At 39.3% G+C, this 16199-nt stretch overlaps 1 protein-coding gene across 1 annotated transcript in view; it reads left to right on the top strand.

Annotated features, from left to right (window-relative positions):
• Positions 1-16199, top strand: part of SLCO5A1 (solute carrier organic anion transporter family member 5A1) — a 75230-nt gene that overhangs the window by 30424 nt on the left and 28607 nt on the right. The window contains exons 2-4 of the mRNA XM_017812391.1: positions 1587-1719; positions 7867-8093; positions 15441-15605. Of these exons, the coding sequence (XP_017667880.1) occupies positions 1587-1719; positions 7867-8093; positions 15441-15605 (525 nt within the window). The remainder of the gene's footprint in view (positions 1-1586; positions 1720-7866; positions 8094-15440; positions 15606-16199) is intronic.

Raw genomic sequence — 16199 nt, 5'->3', positions numbered from 1 at the left:
AGGCCTGGGGCATCAACCACCTCCCTAGGAAGCCTTTATGAGTCTTTGACCACCCTCTCCATAAAGAAATTCTTCCTAATGTCCAGTCTAAACCTCCCCTGGTACAGCTTTGAACCATTCCCATGTGACCTGGATACCAGAGAGAAGAGATTCACACCTCCCTCTTCACTTCCCCTCCTCAGGAAGCTGCAGGGAGCAATGAGGTCACCCCTCAGCTTCCTTCTCTCCAAACTAGACAGGCCCAAATTTTTTAGATGCTCCTCATAGGACGTGCCTGCCAGCCCTTTCATCAGCTTTGTTGCTCTCCTCTGGAAATGTTCAATGACCTTCACAAGCTTCTTAAATTGTGGGGCCCAGAACTGCACACAGTGTTTCAGGTGAGGCTGCACCAATACTGAACACAGCAGGATAATCACCTCTTTTGAGTGACTGGCAACGCTGTGTTTGATGGACTCCAGGACAGGGTTTGCCCTCTTGGCTTCAGGACACACTGCCAACTCCTACTGAGCCTGCTGCTGACCAGCGTCCCCAGATCCCTTTCTGCAGGGACGGTCTCCAGCAACTCCTCTCCCAGTTTGTACTTGTGCCTGCCATTAATCTGTCCCAGGTGCAGAATCTGGTATTTCAACTTGTTAAACTTCATGCCATTAATCACTGCTCCATGCTCCAATCTATCTAGATCCTTCTGCAAGGCCTCTTGTCCCTCAAGAGAGTCAGCAGCACCTCCCAGTTTGGTATCATCAGCAAACTTGGTAATGGTGCATTCAACTCCTGCCTGCAGGTTGTTGATAAATGTGTTGAACAGAACTGGCCCTAAAATTGAGCCCTGAGGAACTCCACTGGTATCTGATCACCAGCCAGATGTAGCCCCATTCACTACAACCCTTTGAGCTCTGCCCTTCAGCCAGTTCTTCACCCAGCACACCGTGAACCCTCTCATCCCACATCTGGACAAATTGTCCAGAAGGATGCTGTGAGGGACAGTATCTAAAGCATTACGAAAAACCACATCCATCACCTTCCCTTCATCCACTGGATGGGTGACCTTGTCATAAAAGGATGTCAAATTAGTTAAATAGAACCTTCCTTTGGTGAACCACTGCTCTGTTAATCTCTGAAATAGAAGTATTTGATTTCTTAATTTCAGTCATTTTTTTAAACACAGTCTTAGACTGATGGTAGCTAAGTTGGAATGTTGTACTTTGCTCTTTGATGTTTCATAAAATTTTTATCCTTTGCTAACATTAGTTAGATTTTTTCTATTTATGTGTTTAATTTTTATTTGATTTAGAGGAAATGTTACCAGATATGAAAAATTTTATCCAAGTCAAATATACTTTCCATTCAGAATGCCAAAGTACTGTATACTTCCATAATTTGACTGAAAGCTTACAGAAAGCAGCAATTTTCTTAGTAATATGTGACTTCTGCATAACTTGCTGGCTTGGTTGCAGAAAGGACCCCTGAAAGTTTTAGGGTGCAAAACTTGCTGCTTTAAGAAGCATCATTTACTTGTGGATTTTATGTGTAGATAACTAATGAGACATCAATTTTATTGATGTATGACTGACCTTTTATTTCCTCAGCCATCATGTACGTAATGGGAGCACTCGGACCTGCAGCTGGATACTTGCTAGGAGGACTTCTTATTGGTTTCTATGTCGATCCTAGGACAACTGTTTATATTGATCAGAGTGATCCCCGATTCATTGGAAACTGGTAAGAATCAAGCATTTTTCAAAACTACTCTCTAAATTTCTGGTAGGGAATTCAGACAGGTTGGAAAATTGTATCCCTGGAGGATTTAGGTTGTAGAAGGAGGCTAAGGAAGATGATGTTTCTGTCAATTACTGCACACTAGCCTCTGGCAGAGAGGAGAAGTTTGCCACAGAATTGCACAGGAACATCGCATGGAAGCTCCCCTACTTTGGCTGCTCCAGGATTGTCTCTGACTACAGTGTGCTCTGACTGACAGTGCTCAGGGATGATGGGGCGGGATATCAATATTGCAGGAGAGCATCGAGGATCACTGCTGCCCAGAACCAACCCCTTCCTGCTGGAAGGTGGATTAATCCCTTCTTTGGTTTTTCAGCGGGGGCAGCATGAAACACTGAGCTCTGGATGGCTAGATGAGAAACAGTAGACGTCATTTACTCCAGTCCAGGAGAAGGAGATGGGATGGAGTCAGAACGTGCCCTTTCCAGTCTTTGTTTCTCAGGGTGATGGCTTGTGTTCAGGCAGCAGATGATGTAAACCATCTAACCATGTAAACATTGTTGTCAAGAAAGAGTAGGCTTCCAGCAGCACGGAGGTGTAACAGCTGTAATTATTAACTGATGTCTTCAGGCAGACTTTGAGATGTGGCCTCCTTGGAAATGTCTCTTTGAGGAAGCAGGTTTTGAGGAGACTTTAACTGCCTTTTCTCAGATAATTCATGAATCTTCCTTGAAGTTTTCATTGAAGCCCAGACAGGACTGAAGTTCACTATCCCAGGAAGAGACTTTTACTTTGTAGGTGTAAGGCACAGTGTGTCAGTTCTCATGCCCTGGGTTACTGTTTGTCACTGTGCCACTGCAGTCAGTCTGTAGCTGTTTCTGTTTATTCTGCAGTGATCTCTCCTGAAGGTTTGATATGAAAAATTCTTTCATTGGAGTCTTCTTAAACCTTTGGAGATTTAGTCCTGCTTTATTTGTCTTAGTCCAACAGCTGCACAGGACTGTCTAGCTGAACGCACAGGACTGTCTAGCCGAATTTTCAGCAAGAGGAGGGCAAGGCTGAGTACTAAGTGTGGCCTTGGGGTTAATGACTCTGTGTTCTTGTGTATCCACTGACTTATCCCACTGAAAAGATTTGTTCTGTGAATGTGCTTCTGTGTCAAAAGCTTGCTTAGAGTATTCTAGGATAAAATATTTGAAACCAAAGCAAAATATTATACATTCTTTGCAAAACTGTTATGTTTCATGTGTTTTTAAGGACATGTCAGAACTGGTAATCAGCATCTGATTAATACTTTTTGACAGAAATCATGAACAGGCCCATAAATATATTTGTTAAATGAAATCAGTGGAGCTGTATGATTGTGGGATAAACTTTTTTTAATTTATAACTCAAGCACTGATATAACTGCTTTATTGTGTGGGTATACCTGCATGAGTTTTAACTCATACAGCTCCAGCAAAAGTAAAATAGCCAAAGCAGCACAGACACACCAGTTTGCTGCTTCTAAGGCCACTTTTAGCAGGCTCTGTGTCACAACAGATGGATGGCCACTGCTGGTTTAAAGCTAGCTTGGATATATATGCAATGTTGGTGTAGCCACGTGTGTAAGAGAGGTCCGGCAAAAAAAACAAACCCTGTTCTTGCTCATGAATTACAAGTTTAACCACCCATCCTCAAAAGAGTGGCAGGAGTAGATGCACAGTGCCAGGGATGGATCCCTGGCACCCTGTGGGAATGCTGTAACTACCAAGCTCCGTGGCAGAACTGGTGATAAGTCACCTGTGACAACCATTCTGTGGGCAGGCTTTGAGAACATCTACTGTACCAGGCCTTGAAAGCAAAATAGGAGAAAAAGTCTAGTTTCTGTGTCAGAAGATTTCAGGTCAAATTCCTAAATAGATTTTATGTATCTCCAAAGTTTAATGTCACTTGAACGAGTATCTTGGGGATTTCAACTTTGTACAGGGGTGCCAGCAGAGGTGATGCAAATATGACTGAAGCAACAGCAGGAAGTCAGCTGTCATAGGATCTCAGCAGGCGAGTTGTATTCTAGGCAGCATAGAAAAGTAAAAGTCATTCAAAGTTTCCTTATTTCATCATGTTGATTAAAGTATGACTTTCTCCTAAGGGTGTTCCAGGTCCTTTTATTACTTTTTCATTTTTGACTATCTCAGTTTTTTCTCTCTTAAATTTCTAAGGAGTATCCCCTGCTATCAGATCTCTGGTGATTTGTTGCACAATCTGTGGTGGCCTCTCATAAAAGTTTAGTGGCATTCATAGCTTCTGCATCTCATTATCTTTTCTCTTTCTGAAGCTGTATCTACCAATTAAAATGAAGATTCGCATGGTGTGAGGGTTAAACCTTTTTCCCTTGCCACTCACTGACTGCCTGGCTGTAGATAATTCTGGAAGTGTAGACTTTCATTCCACTGAAATCTATTTTCTGGGACTGTGACATTTTCTCCTTGTGGGGAAGTGCTGCATAGTCAAGTTTATTTTTATTTATGCAATTTAACAATTTGAAATGTAAGAGTAGTCTAGCACTTCAGCTGACACACTTTTTAAAAGTAGGGTTCAGTTAAGTTCATGGGAAGTCATATATGAGATTTTCTGAGTCTTATCTCCTTTGAAGTGAATTAGTGTCTTTGATTCCTATCTTTTCTTTATTATAGCTATAAGGTTTCTATTGTAACTTATCACAGGACCCTGTGAAAAATTTCCATTGTTAAAGGAAGTAATGACTACAGACAAAATAGTGAGTACAATAACTATGATATGTAGCCAGTATAAAAGCAGTATAGCCTATTTTTTACTTAAGCTGTTCCTTTCTAGGAGGTTTATCAGAGGATACGTAATTCAGTTTCTCTCTCATGAAACTTGATAAAGTAAGTGATTACTTTTCAGGGTTATTTCTGATCTGATTCTTCCTTGAGTGTCACAGGACTTGGGTTTGTGCTCCTGGGTTTTGCACACCTGGGCTTTCTGTAGGTGCTCTGGGCTAAGTTACAGGCCAACTGTCAATGCCAGCCCATCAAATGTTTAAAACTGCTTTTTATTCAAATGTGGTAACTGTAGGGATATCTGTTAGAAATCATTCATCATGTTGTCTTTCAGAGCTGTTAATGTGCTATACAGGGACCTCATTAGTTGTGGAGTCGCCCTTGGCGATCTGTCAGGTGCTTTGAATCAAATTTTCTTTTGCTGATGCTTTTCTGAGTGTTTTCCTAGTACTGAATCTGTTTAATACTTGGATCTTTCTATATAGTCTTTCATCAACATTCCACACAAGAAGTTTAAAGGAATTCCTCAAGCACTGTCTGGTTCTTCCTTAGCTTTAATTGCTTTTATTTGAGGTCCTAGGGCTTGTGGAGATGCCTTTGAGGTATTCTTCTGCATATTTTCTTTGACTTTGGAAGGCAGAAAATCAAGGGCTTTTTAATTAATACAGATCCTGTTCTGACCTCTCAATTTCCCATTGTAGGTGTCCTTATTATTTTTGATACCATCTTTTGTCTGTTTTCCAATTCTTTGATATATCTTGAGGAAGTCGTGAAATGTAGACGGTGCATATAATTGCATCCAGTGCTGCACTTGTGACATCTCTAGCATTTGGTATGCTATCATAATGGTCCCTTTGGATTTAAATTTCATCTCATGCTACATTACAAGCCCTGTCTCCTCTGCTGTTTCCTCCTGAGTGGGTGGTTGCAGATTTCTGCTTACTATTGCCACAGATTGTTTCTTTGATCAGTGCCTTTGCAGCTTATGCCTTTGAGATCCTGAAAGGGATGTTACTACATTTATATACAGTCTGCCGATTTATTCTGTCTGACAGTGCTGACTAATCCTCCTAAAAGTCTGCTTTCTAATCCATGTATGTTATCAGCTAAAATGAATGAATAGAGGATTTTCTGTTTACATAATATCAAAATTAGTCAAAACTTTCAGTCACTTATATTTGCCTTGCAAAAGCTTCCTGTAAGCTTCTTCTAACAAAAATGGTGTTACACATGGCTGTTTGTTTGTTGTTAGCCTGTCTTGTAACCATTTACCATACAAAGCATTACACATGCATATGAATTTGCCTTCTTTGAAAAATACAGTTGCAATATCTTTGCATTACAGATATGAGGCCAAAAGCTTTTTATTTTTTGTGCAAGTAATCCTGTCTACTCAGAACTTCTAAATGTTTAAAGTTTGAACATATATACTGTAAAGGTTGTACAAAAATATGTAAAAATTGTTCTTGTATTGGGTTTGCATGGCAAGGTTTTGGTAGTGGAGGGCCTACAGGGGTGGCTTCTGTGAGAAGCTGCTGGAAGCTTCTACTATGTCCAAAGGAGCCAATGCTAGCTGGTTCCAAGAGGAGACTGGCCAAGATTGAGACCACTAGTGATATGGTAGCATCTTTGGGATAGCATATTTAAGAAGGGGGGAAAAAAAAGTGTGCAACACCAGAAGTAGTCAGAAGAGACTGTTCTACATCCTCCTTTAAGAGGAATACAGGAGGCCAGGTCATAACACTTTGTCTCTGTTGCTCCTTCCTCCGAACACTCTTCCGCTGCTTCAGCATGGGGTTCCTTCCATGGAAGACAGTCTGTCATTGACTGCTCCAGAATGGGTCCTTTCCACATGGTGCAGTCCTTTAGAAACAGAATGCTCCAATGTGGGTCCCCCATGGGTCACGTGTCCTGTCCAAAAACCTGCTCTTTTGGGGGCTTTTCTCCACAGGCCACAGTTTCTGCCAGGAGCTTGCTCCCGTGTGGGTTCCCCATAGGCTGCAGGTGGATAGCGTGGGCCTGCAGGGGGATCTCTGCACCTGCAGCACCTTCTCCCTTCCTTCTCTCACCTTGGGCCTGCAGGGCTGTTCCTTTGGTATTTTCTCACTCCGCTCACACAGTTGATGTGCAGTGTTTGTTCTCCTTCCTTAAATAAGTTACCATGGAGGTGCCACCAGCATTGCTGGTGGGCTCAGCATTGGGCAGTGGTGTATCTGTTTTGAAGCTTCTGGAGCTCCCTCTCATGGGACATGGGGACAGCTCATGGTGTCATCTCACAGAAGCACCCCTGCAGCCCCCCCCGCTACCAAAACCTTGCCATGTAAACCCAGTACAAAAAGATTAGTCTATAGTGAAAACCGCACTTTCAGTGGGTGACACTCTGTGAGGGGATTCTTAGGTTGTTCTTCTTTGTGGAATCATCTGTGTGAGGTTATCTGTGTTTCCCTTAGTCTTTCATTGCTAGAATTCAGAGGGGAAATTATGTTATCTGATACTCTACTGTCAGCCTTCTGGCTGCTGGCTCTAGTTACTCTCGAGTACTTTCTAGAAGGCCCTTTTGCCCGTCTGTGATGCTGTGGTAAAGTTCATGAAGCTTTTTGGCTTCAGGTAGGATAACTGTATGCCTGCAGCCTGAAGAGCTCTGTCCTGTATCCCATATGTTGTCCTTTCTGTGGGAACATCCCAAGTCATTCCCTGGGAGCTAAGGGATCGTTTCAAGGTTGTTTTTAGATCCTGTTCTTATAAGACAGAGAGAGAGAAGAGGAGATTCTTTGTGAATGGCTATTTCGGGTTGTGGTCGCAGAACAGAGCTGCAGAGTTTGGGGCATAAACCCTGGCATGAGTTGTAACACATCAGTTGTTTACAGTCAGGCTTTGGGAGCTCTTAGTTGTGAAGGGAGAGAATTGGACTGTCAGGGCAGTGAGAGGTAGGCACTGGAAAGCAGAGTAGATTTAGCCCTGTCTGGACATTTTATCTTCTCATGCCCTGGATAACTTATTTTCGTGTTCTTCAAAAGGAATATTGTGTTGCTTTACTGGGAATTATCCAAGAAAGGCAAAGTAAAAGTGAGTATCCACTTTTCAGCACTTGGTACTGAATAATTACCAAAAAACTTAGAGCTGACACTATTTCATATTTGGTGGATTCTGGATAAATCCCTTTATCAGTAGACAAACCAAGAGAAACTTCTTCTAATTTAAGGGTTTAGTGCAGTGAAAGCTGTCCCCCACTCCAATCCTTTACTCTTAGCATATTTCATATTTTGAGAATATGTCTTTCCAGCCAGTGCAGCCTCTAATAATAGCTTTGAATTTTAATTTCATATAACATGTTGGCTTTTATTTCTATTCCTGTCTCCTGCATTAGGTGGAGTGGATTTCTCCTTTGTGCCATTGCAATGCTCCTTGTGATATTTCCCATGTTTACCTTTCCGAAAAAGCTCCCTCCTCGGCATAAAAAAAAGAAAAAGAAAAAGAAAATGAACTCTGATGATGTTTCAAGTGACGATGATGTGATGAAAGAGAAGACAAATAGCAAAATACAAGCAGACAGTGCAGTTCCTGCCTCTATGGGGTTTGGAAAGAATGTTAAAGGTGAAGTTTGTTTTTAATTTTTAAATGCTTTAAATTTTGTATGCTAGGATTGTATGAGTGTAATTGAAGGCAGAGTTTTGACATTCTGTATTTAATAATATGTTTTGCTATTGTGATTTTATTAAATAGTCATCCTCTAAAATGACAATTTTCTTGACATCAGTTTTCTTGAATTTTTGATGTGTTCGTGTGCCTGTAACAAACAGGTAGGCTACTTCCTATGGTTATGGGACCCTATTACCAGATGTATTTATGCATCTTACAATTTGTAGCTGTCATACTTTATAAGCTGTCCTTCGTAGAATAAAGTGCTCTTCTACAATACAAGTGAAACAAGTAAAAAAAAATTGTGTTATGTGAGTTCAATTGCATTCATGCATTTGGGTAATTTAATTGAGAAAGATTATTTGTTTCATATGCGTTTCCTGTCTGTTTTATATGGCAGGCTATTTATTTTCAGAAGGTTAGGACAAATAAAACCTATGCTAATTTTGAAACAAGAAAAGATCAAAAGATTGACAAGTAATAGAGATTTTTGTTTTATTCAAGAAGTAAATCATTAATGTAAAATGTAATAAGTAGTAATTGACAGATTTCCAGGGGAAGAAGGGCAATGTTGCTAAAAATTAATTAATGTGAAGCACATACAATTTAAATTGATTATATAGACCTAACAGTATCATAATATTGAATAGTATAGGACAAAAATGAATGACCATTGTGTTGTCAGTGATCCCTCCTGAGATTCCATGATGCAAATGCTGGTTGTGCCATTTTGTGGTAGTCTGGTGAATGCAATGGGACTGGGAGAAATCATGAAATGTCTTTTGTACCATTAGACGTAATTTTAACTCAAAACTTCCAAATGTTTGTTTGTTGACATAGACATTAGTGTTACTTTTTAATTGGATATCAGTGCAGGATATAATAATTGGCAGACTTTTTAATGACACTTTTATGGTCACTATGTTGAGTAGATAAAGCTTAGCAAAACCAGCTGGTTTTAGACTAAAACAAGTGTCATTCTAAGTAATGTTTGCACATCTACATACTGGTTTGCTCTACATTGCATTTACACGGGCTCTCTCAGGATACCTGAAGCTACTGTTAATTTCAAAGGAAGTAAAGAAAAAAGAAGAGACCAGAAGTTCCTTGGGGTGATTTTATTAGCTGACAAAACAGCATTTTAATCAAGGCAAAAAGCAAGCACAGAGCAAGCATGGTGAACCTCAAATATCAGCTCTTTCAGACCATGCTCTCCCTTTGCTAGCACAGTAGTTGGTGAAGCAAGAAAAGCCTGTTCCTTCTTTATTTGAAGACTCTTTGTTCTCTGTATTTGTGAGTCTCCATATATAATATTTTCTCCTCAATCCGTAAAACTAGCTGTGGGTTTTGTTTGCCTTCAAACCTGCTGGCTTCTGATTAGTGAAAGTAGTTTAGGGTTACTTCTGTCAAGATTTTCTCAGTAACTTAGGGAATTGAGAAAGGGGAGTCCAGTCTTTGCTGGACTCCTTCCTGATCATTTCAGGCAATGTCACAGCAGAGGGACTGCTTCACCCTGTTATTGTGCCTGGTAAAGATACATCTGGATGAGTTTGCTGATGCTAGTTCTCTGTTTTGGTACATAATTTCACCTTCTAGGTCATGTACCTACAGGCAGAGCAGATACAGAGAAAACAAGTAGTTGCTTGGGAGAATGTTTCCTAATGCTTTTTTTTCCAGAAATGAAAACTTATCTATGTCTCATTTTAGCATGCGTTTCTTTGGTACCTGCCTAAATGTGTACCATACCTTCCATAAAATCCTATATTAGTTCAGCTTTTGCTATACAAAACTTTTCATTTTCTCTAGAGTAGAAACTTCACCATGTAGAACAGTGAAAAGAAACATGTCAGAATGATACCAAGTGAGTGGAGATAATGCAGAGAAAAGTATTTTGCTATATAAGCTGATAATAGCTTTTCCATTTGGTGTCATTTACCCTAGCAAAGAAGGCCTGCAACAGGAATGCACTATCATTTAATTATTTTTCAAGTTTTAGTGGGCTTTATGGAATGAGATCATGGCTCAGGCTTCTCAGTTGAGGTAATTTTGTTTATAATGGGAAGGAAAAAAGGATTGTATGTGTCTAAGTCATTTAGCATTGCTTCTTCTGAGATGCAATGAACATTTTATACTTCCCATTGAGCTTCATCTTTTTATAGCACGATGGGCAGAAACTCCACTTAGGCAGTAGCTGGGAGACTGATGATTTAGTAGGTCATATCTTCTGTTCTGTACTAATAAATATCAATGATATCAAAGTCTGCCATGACGCAGGTCAGTGACATCAGATCTGTGAAATCCATGCAGCTTTGGTAGGAAAGCAACTGTTTTGTTCTTCCAATATGATGTCATCTTACCTAGAAAGCCTCGCAGAGTGATTCTTGTCGTGTTGTAACTTGTCCTAATTTCCTAGTTAGCTCTCTAGATGAATGAAAAGGTATCAAAAAGGCATAATGAGAGAGAATCAGTCTTTTTTTCTGCAATGGCTGCCATTATAGGCTGAAGAAGTAAACCTAAACTGCCTTCATCTGCAAGTAGCTTCCAACTTCAGTGACCTGATCTTTATTTTGCCCCATGATAGAGCTGAGATCAGATAAAAATACATATACATCTTTGCTTTTTCACATATTTTGAGTTGCAAGGGCTTGGAATCATCTTTCTTTTTTTATTTATTTTTCCAGGAGAAAATGTGAGTTGGAGAATGCTTCTGAGTCAGTTATCAAAAGTATTAAAACATTAAGTAGATCACAGGAGGAAGAAAACTGGATGTAATTTATTGGGTGAAATAGGGGCAGTGTAGATAGCATGAGCTAGAGGAGATCTATAATGAAGAAATCACAATTCAATCCCATACATGGAGATAATCACGTGAATCTGAGCAGACAAAACTACTGTTCTAATTTATTACCTAGATACCCCTAAGGTTTTGTACCATGGAAATTGTATCTGCAGTCCCTTTCACTTACCACTATAATGAAACTTACTGTGCAATTGAATAAAGGAGCAGTGTAAAGAAAGTAAATGTATATATTACCTAAAATATACTCATCTAATATGAATTAAATAATTAATCTAATTAATTACTTGTATTTTGTAGCCTTTAGGATTTTTTTTTGGTCCATATGTACAGCCCTTTCTCAAATGTAGAATATTTCTATCCGCGTTTTCATATCTACCAGCTGTTGTATGCTTTTCCCAGTCAGTCCCTATGAGGGACAGACACGGGATAATAATGACTGCCAGAACATCAGCAAAGATAAAATAAATTCCTGAGGGACTCGTGGCTGCAGGATAAGCCCACTGCAGTGCTTCCCCAAGGATCTGGACTGGGGGTTCTGTACTACCTGAAGATTAGTTGGCAGGGATTGGAAGAAGAGGAGGAAACAGTGGTCTGTGTGTGAGGGTTCTTGGTGAGCACTGTAAATGTCAGAGGGTTCAGCAGACTGTGGGCTGGAGATCCTACCATGCCACTGACCTTGAGCAAGTTGCTCCCCTCTCATCCTTTCTTAGGGCATCCTGAAGAGCTCAAAATAGAAAAGGTTGGCTGGCATGGCTCCCTGCAGTGATTAGCAGTGTTAGCTGGAGCCTCAAGGAGCTCTTCTAAATGAAGTTAATGAAAAGAATAATCATATCAAACTGGTACTGAATCCCTCTACACTTGATAGGATGTTAGGGTCTCTTCAACTATCTAACCACCACCCAGGTGCTTAAGGCACGTCCTGAGAGTGGAATGAAGTTGTTTATATGGTGCACAAGTAGGTAATTAAATGAAATACATATAAAATACTGTTCTAGAGTTTAGTGATTAGCTCCATGCAGTATATATTTGAAGTAGTTGTGTGTGACTTTGCTAGTTTCCATTCTGATAAACAAACTGGAAATTCTGTCACAAATCTTTGCTCTGCTTTGTACTGCACAAGATGGGGAAGCTGCCCCTGAGACCTCAGTGTGGAGGCAGCCTCCTTCAAAGCTGCAAGCTTGGGTAGTGCTGGAGCACCACCAGAAGGGGGGTCCTCTAGCTAATATCTCTCTCACGCTTACAAGGGACTTCACTGATGGACTGCAAAAGGACAGTGCTATAGACTGGGATGATTTATTCCCCTGATTGTAGTCATTGCATTGCCTTGGGCTAGGTGCATAGGAAAAGGGATAAAAGAAAATACATTAAATGATGAAAAAGGAGATGAAGTTGGAATTATTGGAGTTTCTATTAAAATTCTGTTTACAGTGCTTTAAAATTTTTGTTTAGAACAGTATTTATGAATACTCGTATTATTTGCAGATTTTTCTTATGCTTTTCCCTTACCCTGAATCAAGCAGTGGTCCAGCACATGAGTGAAAGAAAATGTGTGCTGACTAGAGAAAAAATATTGTCAAAGATCGTGAAAGTATGAAAATTGGCAGTAGACTAACAAATCAGTCCAGCAAGGCAGGTTTCAGTTTATTTTATATACTTATATGTCTTAGTTATATGTTAGGTTATTGGGAAAAAAAAAGAAAGATGAGGATGTTTAAGATTTGAGTTACTGCACAGAAGTGTAAATATGTTTGCAGCCATACTAAAAGATTGTTTTAGTTTTAGGAATGTAATTGATAAAGATTTATTTCTTTAAATGACAGAATGAAGGAACACTGCAAGGTCTCATAGGTTTGTTTCTGATGCACACTTGCAAAAACAGGCAATGTCTTTTGAAGATCTCATAAAAATCAAACCTGACAGGTTTAATAATGGCCTTGAAATCAACGCCTAGGCCTGTGGCTTGTCACACAAAAGTAATCTGGCATTGAAATGTTTTAAAAGCAAGATTGATTGTGTAGTACAAAGGATCCTTAAAGTTTTTAGCATTCTTGCTTTTTAGTAAAATCAGTGTTGTTGAAGGATATGAGTTATAGTGCCTTTTTATCACAGGTTTTTAAATTCAGAAGTGTAGTATAGATGCTGTCACACAGGATTTGACGGTGATCATAGGAGTAAATCAGGGAAAACTTGACTCTGAATGTGTGATTTTATTTCCAAGTTTCTTACTATATAGCAGCTTTTCCTTGTATGCCAGACAGTTGCTCTTTATAAATCACAAAGAGCTTCAACTCTCAGGTGCTTCAGGTGGCATGTATTAGTGCGGTATGAAGAAATAATCTCTTATTTCATGCCAAAATTTACAGTAATCAGCAAAGCTGTTCCTTGAAGAATCCTTCACATGGGTGTAAGAGAACTTGTGCTTATTCCAAGGCACTAAGTTTTATCTGTTTATCAGTAGAAATCCAATTTCAAAATACTAATTAGTTTTGAAATGAATAATGACCTTTAACCTGAGTGCTCAGATGAGATGCAAGTGGGAGTCAACAGAAAGTACAGCTCTACATATGAAAACCAGAGCAAAATGTTCATTAGCTCTGCAGTTCTTTGCCTAATTAATTCTTCAGTATCTTTAGACTGAAAATTCTAAAGCAGACATTTTCCTATAGCTCAGTTCTGTCAGAAAGGGCTAAACTGTACCAGCTATTATGATATTTGAATCAGGCTCTTTAAAATAATGGATTTAGCAAAGATCTTCAGTTCAGCTCTTGGCCAAGGGCATTCTACAAAGAGCACACCTTTCATCATCCTAATAAAATGATATTTCTCTCAGTGAGGATACCTTATTATTTTTCTTCCACGTTTGCAGCCCAGGTGAGCAGCTGCTGCCAAATAGCTCAGTTTCCAGGAGGACTGATCCTGGTACTCCCTCTTTCTACTTTCTGACTCCTTTCTCACAGCAACATCAGCATGATCATAACTGCTTGCTCCTATTGCTTCTACTGCAAACAGTGCCACTCTTTAAAAGAAAAACACAACAAAAAACCTGTAGGTGGTAAAACCCATTAAGATTCAAATATATGAGTGCTTCTTAATATGATTTATTCATTAGTTATTTCCATCAAATTTTGTATTTAACATTTAATATGTTTCTTCATCGAGGCAGCAGGAGAGCATTTGACTACATTAAAATTATAAACCCTGTACTGATAATGAATTCAGTATAAATTTTGACGACTGGCATAAGCTAAGACTGGATGGAGTAAGACAACTTAAGTGCTAATTTGTAACCTGACAAGTTTTGACAAGACGAGAGTCTAAGTTCTGTTCACTTTTATACAGATAACCTACTGGAGTCAGTGGAGAAAGTGAGACAGATTTTTGTCTTGACAACTTATAGCATCAATACAATTCTCACTCAGTTGTTCTTGATCAACATGTTGTATTTCTAATGGGTGCTCTTTGAATTCAGTCGGCTTTGATTGAAGCACCATTCCGGTTTTGTACCAGGTGGAAAGCAAATGAAAAAAACCTAAAGTATTATAGGCTAGATATAACACTTGAACAGAAAATCTGATCTTGGTAGAAGCCCCAAGTTAAAAAACCCCATGTTTAAAATTACACCATTAGTTTGAAAAAAATTAAGTGCTGAATAGAGTTATCATCATCTTGTGATGATAATTTGACATCACTACAGGACTGAATTAAAAATATGTGTTTCATTAAATGCAGTGTTGAATTTCATGGGGTTTTGATATTTGATTTGAGAATAATTGCAGCATCTATGAATACTTTTTCAATTTAAGTTAATGATGTGCTCTCATTTTTAATTGATTGCTTTATCCCTTCTGAGAATATTAAGTTGTATGTAATATATGTTGAGGTTCACTGATATCATTGATATAATTTTTTCATTATGCTTTGTCTGCATCTTTGTAAATGCTTTTAAATCATGTGGAAAAATATTTAGCTAAAATATTTTGGTTCTTTTTCAAATGAGAGTTTTATTACCCCAGGTTTCCGAGCATGGTCTTTGAAGCAGAGGGTTCAGGGGGGAGTATATGGATCTGTTTTCCTCCTATGGAGTACAAAACAGGGTACTGTCAGTTCAGCAGTGTGATATGTGTTAACTCATAGAAAATTTCAAAATAAGACATCAGAATAATTCCCAAATCACTACATTTTACTGCTGTTTTCCTTTCCATTATAGTGTTACTATGTAAGCCCTGTTTCTTGAGATGGTTTTGTTAAAACAGACCTCAGCTGTGTTTGTGCAAAGTGGGACTGCAGCCCTGGGGCAGTGGAGTGAGATAGGGTAAGAGCAGACAGTGAGGGCTGCCCTCCCAAGTATGCACTCTCCTCCTCTGCTTAGCAAATGTAACCAGATGCTAGCAAGCCATTATTGCCAGTCTGTCTCAAGGAAAATCAATTGGTCTTGTTTCAGTTTGCTTTTGTTTCTCACTCATTGTTTATAACATTCGTTTGTCATTTTTGTCATTTTATAGAGCTTCCAAGAGCAGCTGTCAGGATCTTAAGCAACATGACATTCCTTTTTGTGAGTTTGTCATACACAGCTGAGAGTGCCATTGTCACAGCTTTTATTACCTTCATTCCCAAGTTCATCGAGTCACAGTTTGGCATCCCAGCTTCCAATGCCAGCATCTACACTGGTAAGGCTTTGCCACGTAATGTAATCTTGCAAGGGTTAGCTTTGACTAATGGAATGAATCAATGTAGGAATGAACCAAAAATGTGTTTGTTAGAACAGGTGATAGGATCCAGCTTTCTGCATTTGGTTAGATATTCAGGCCATTTTTTGATGCTTGCTATGTGTGTTTAGTAAAAAGTGAACCCATTTATATTGTTACAGGGCTGATGTTTTTTGCATAAGCCCAGACAGACATTTTCTCATCTATTAATGGTCTCCAAGGGGAAAAAAACTCAACAAAAACAAGTTAGAAACCCCATAGACATTGCTGCAATTTGTGTGCCTTAAAAGATCTCTTAAAGCTGTTCTTATTTTCTGTGAATTTTACTTCCTCTTTGATCTTTAACATATCCTTATCTTTTTTTATTCCCCCCAGTGACAAGTTGTTTATCTGTCCTGTCCTTCAGTTATCTCTCCCCTCCAGGCTGTTGGTTTTCTCCTTATTTATTGACACTGTGTGCACAACAATCTGGTCTAGTAAGGAGAACTCCCTAAATCCTCTCACTCCTGTTGGTTCAGGAGACCCCTATTTGCAGGTGTGACGCTTCACCTGCTG

Source organism: Lepidothrix coronata, unplaced genomic scaffold (assembly GCF_001604755.1).
Source record: "Lepidothrix coronata isolate B3197 unplaced genomic scaffold, Lepidothrix_coronata-1.0 Scaffold36, whole genome shotgun sequence".
NCBI classification, from domain to species: domain Eukaryota; kingdom Metazoa; phylum Chordata; class Aves; order Passeriformes; family Pipridae; genus Lepidothrix; species Lepidothrix coronata.
This window is presented reverse-complemented; position numbering and strand designations above follow the sequence as displayed.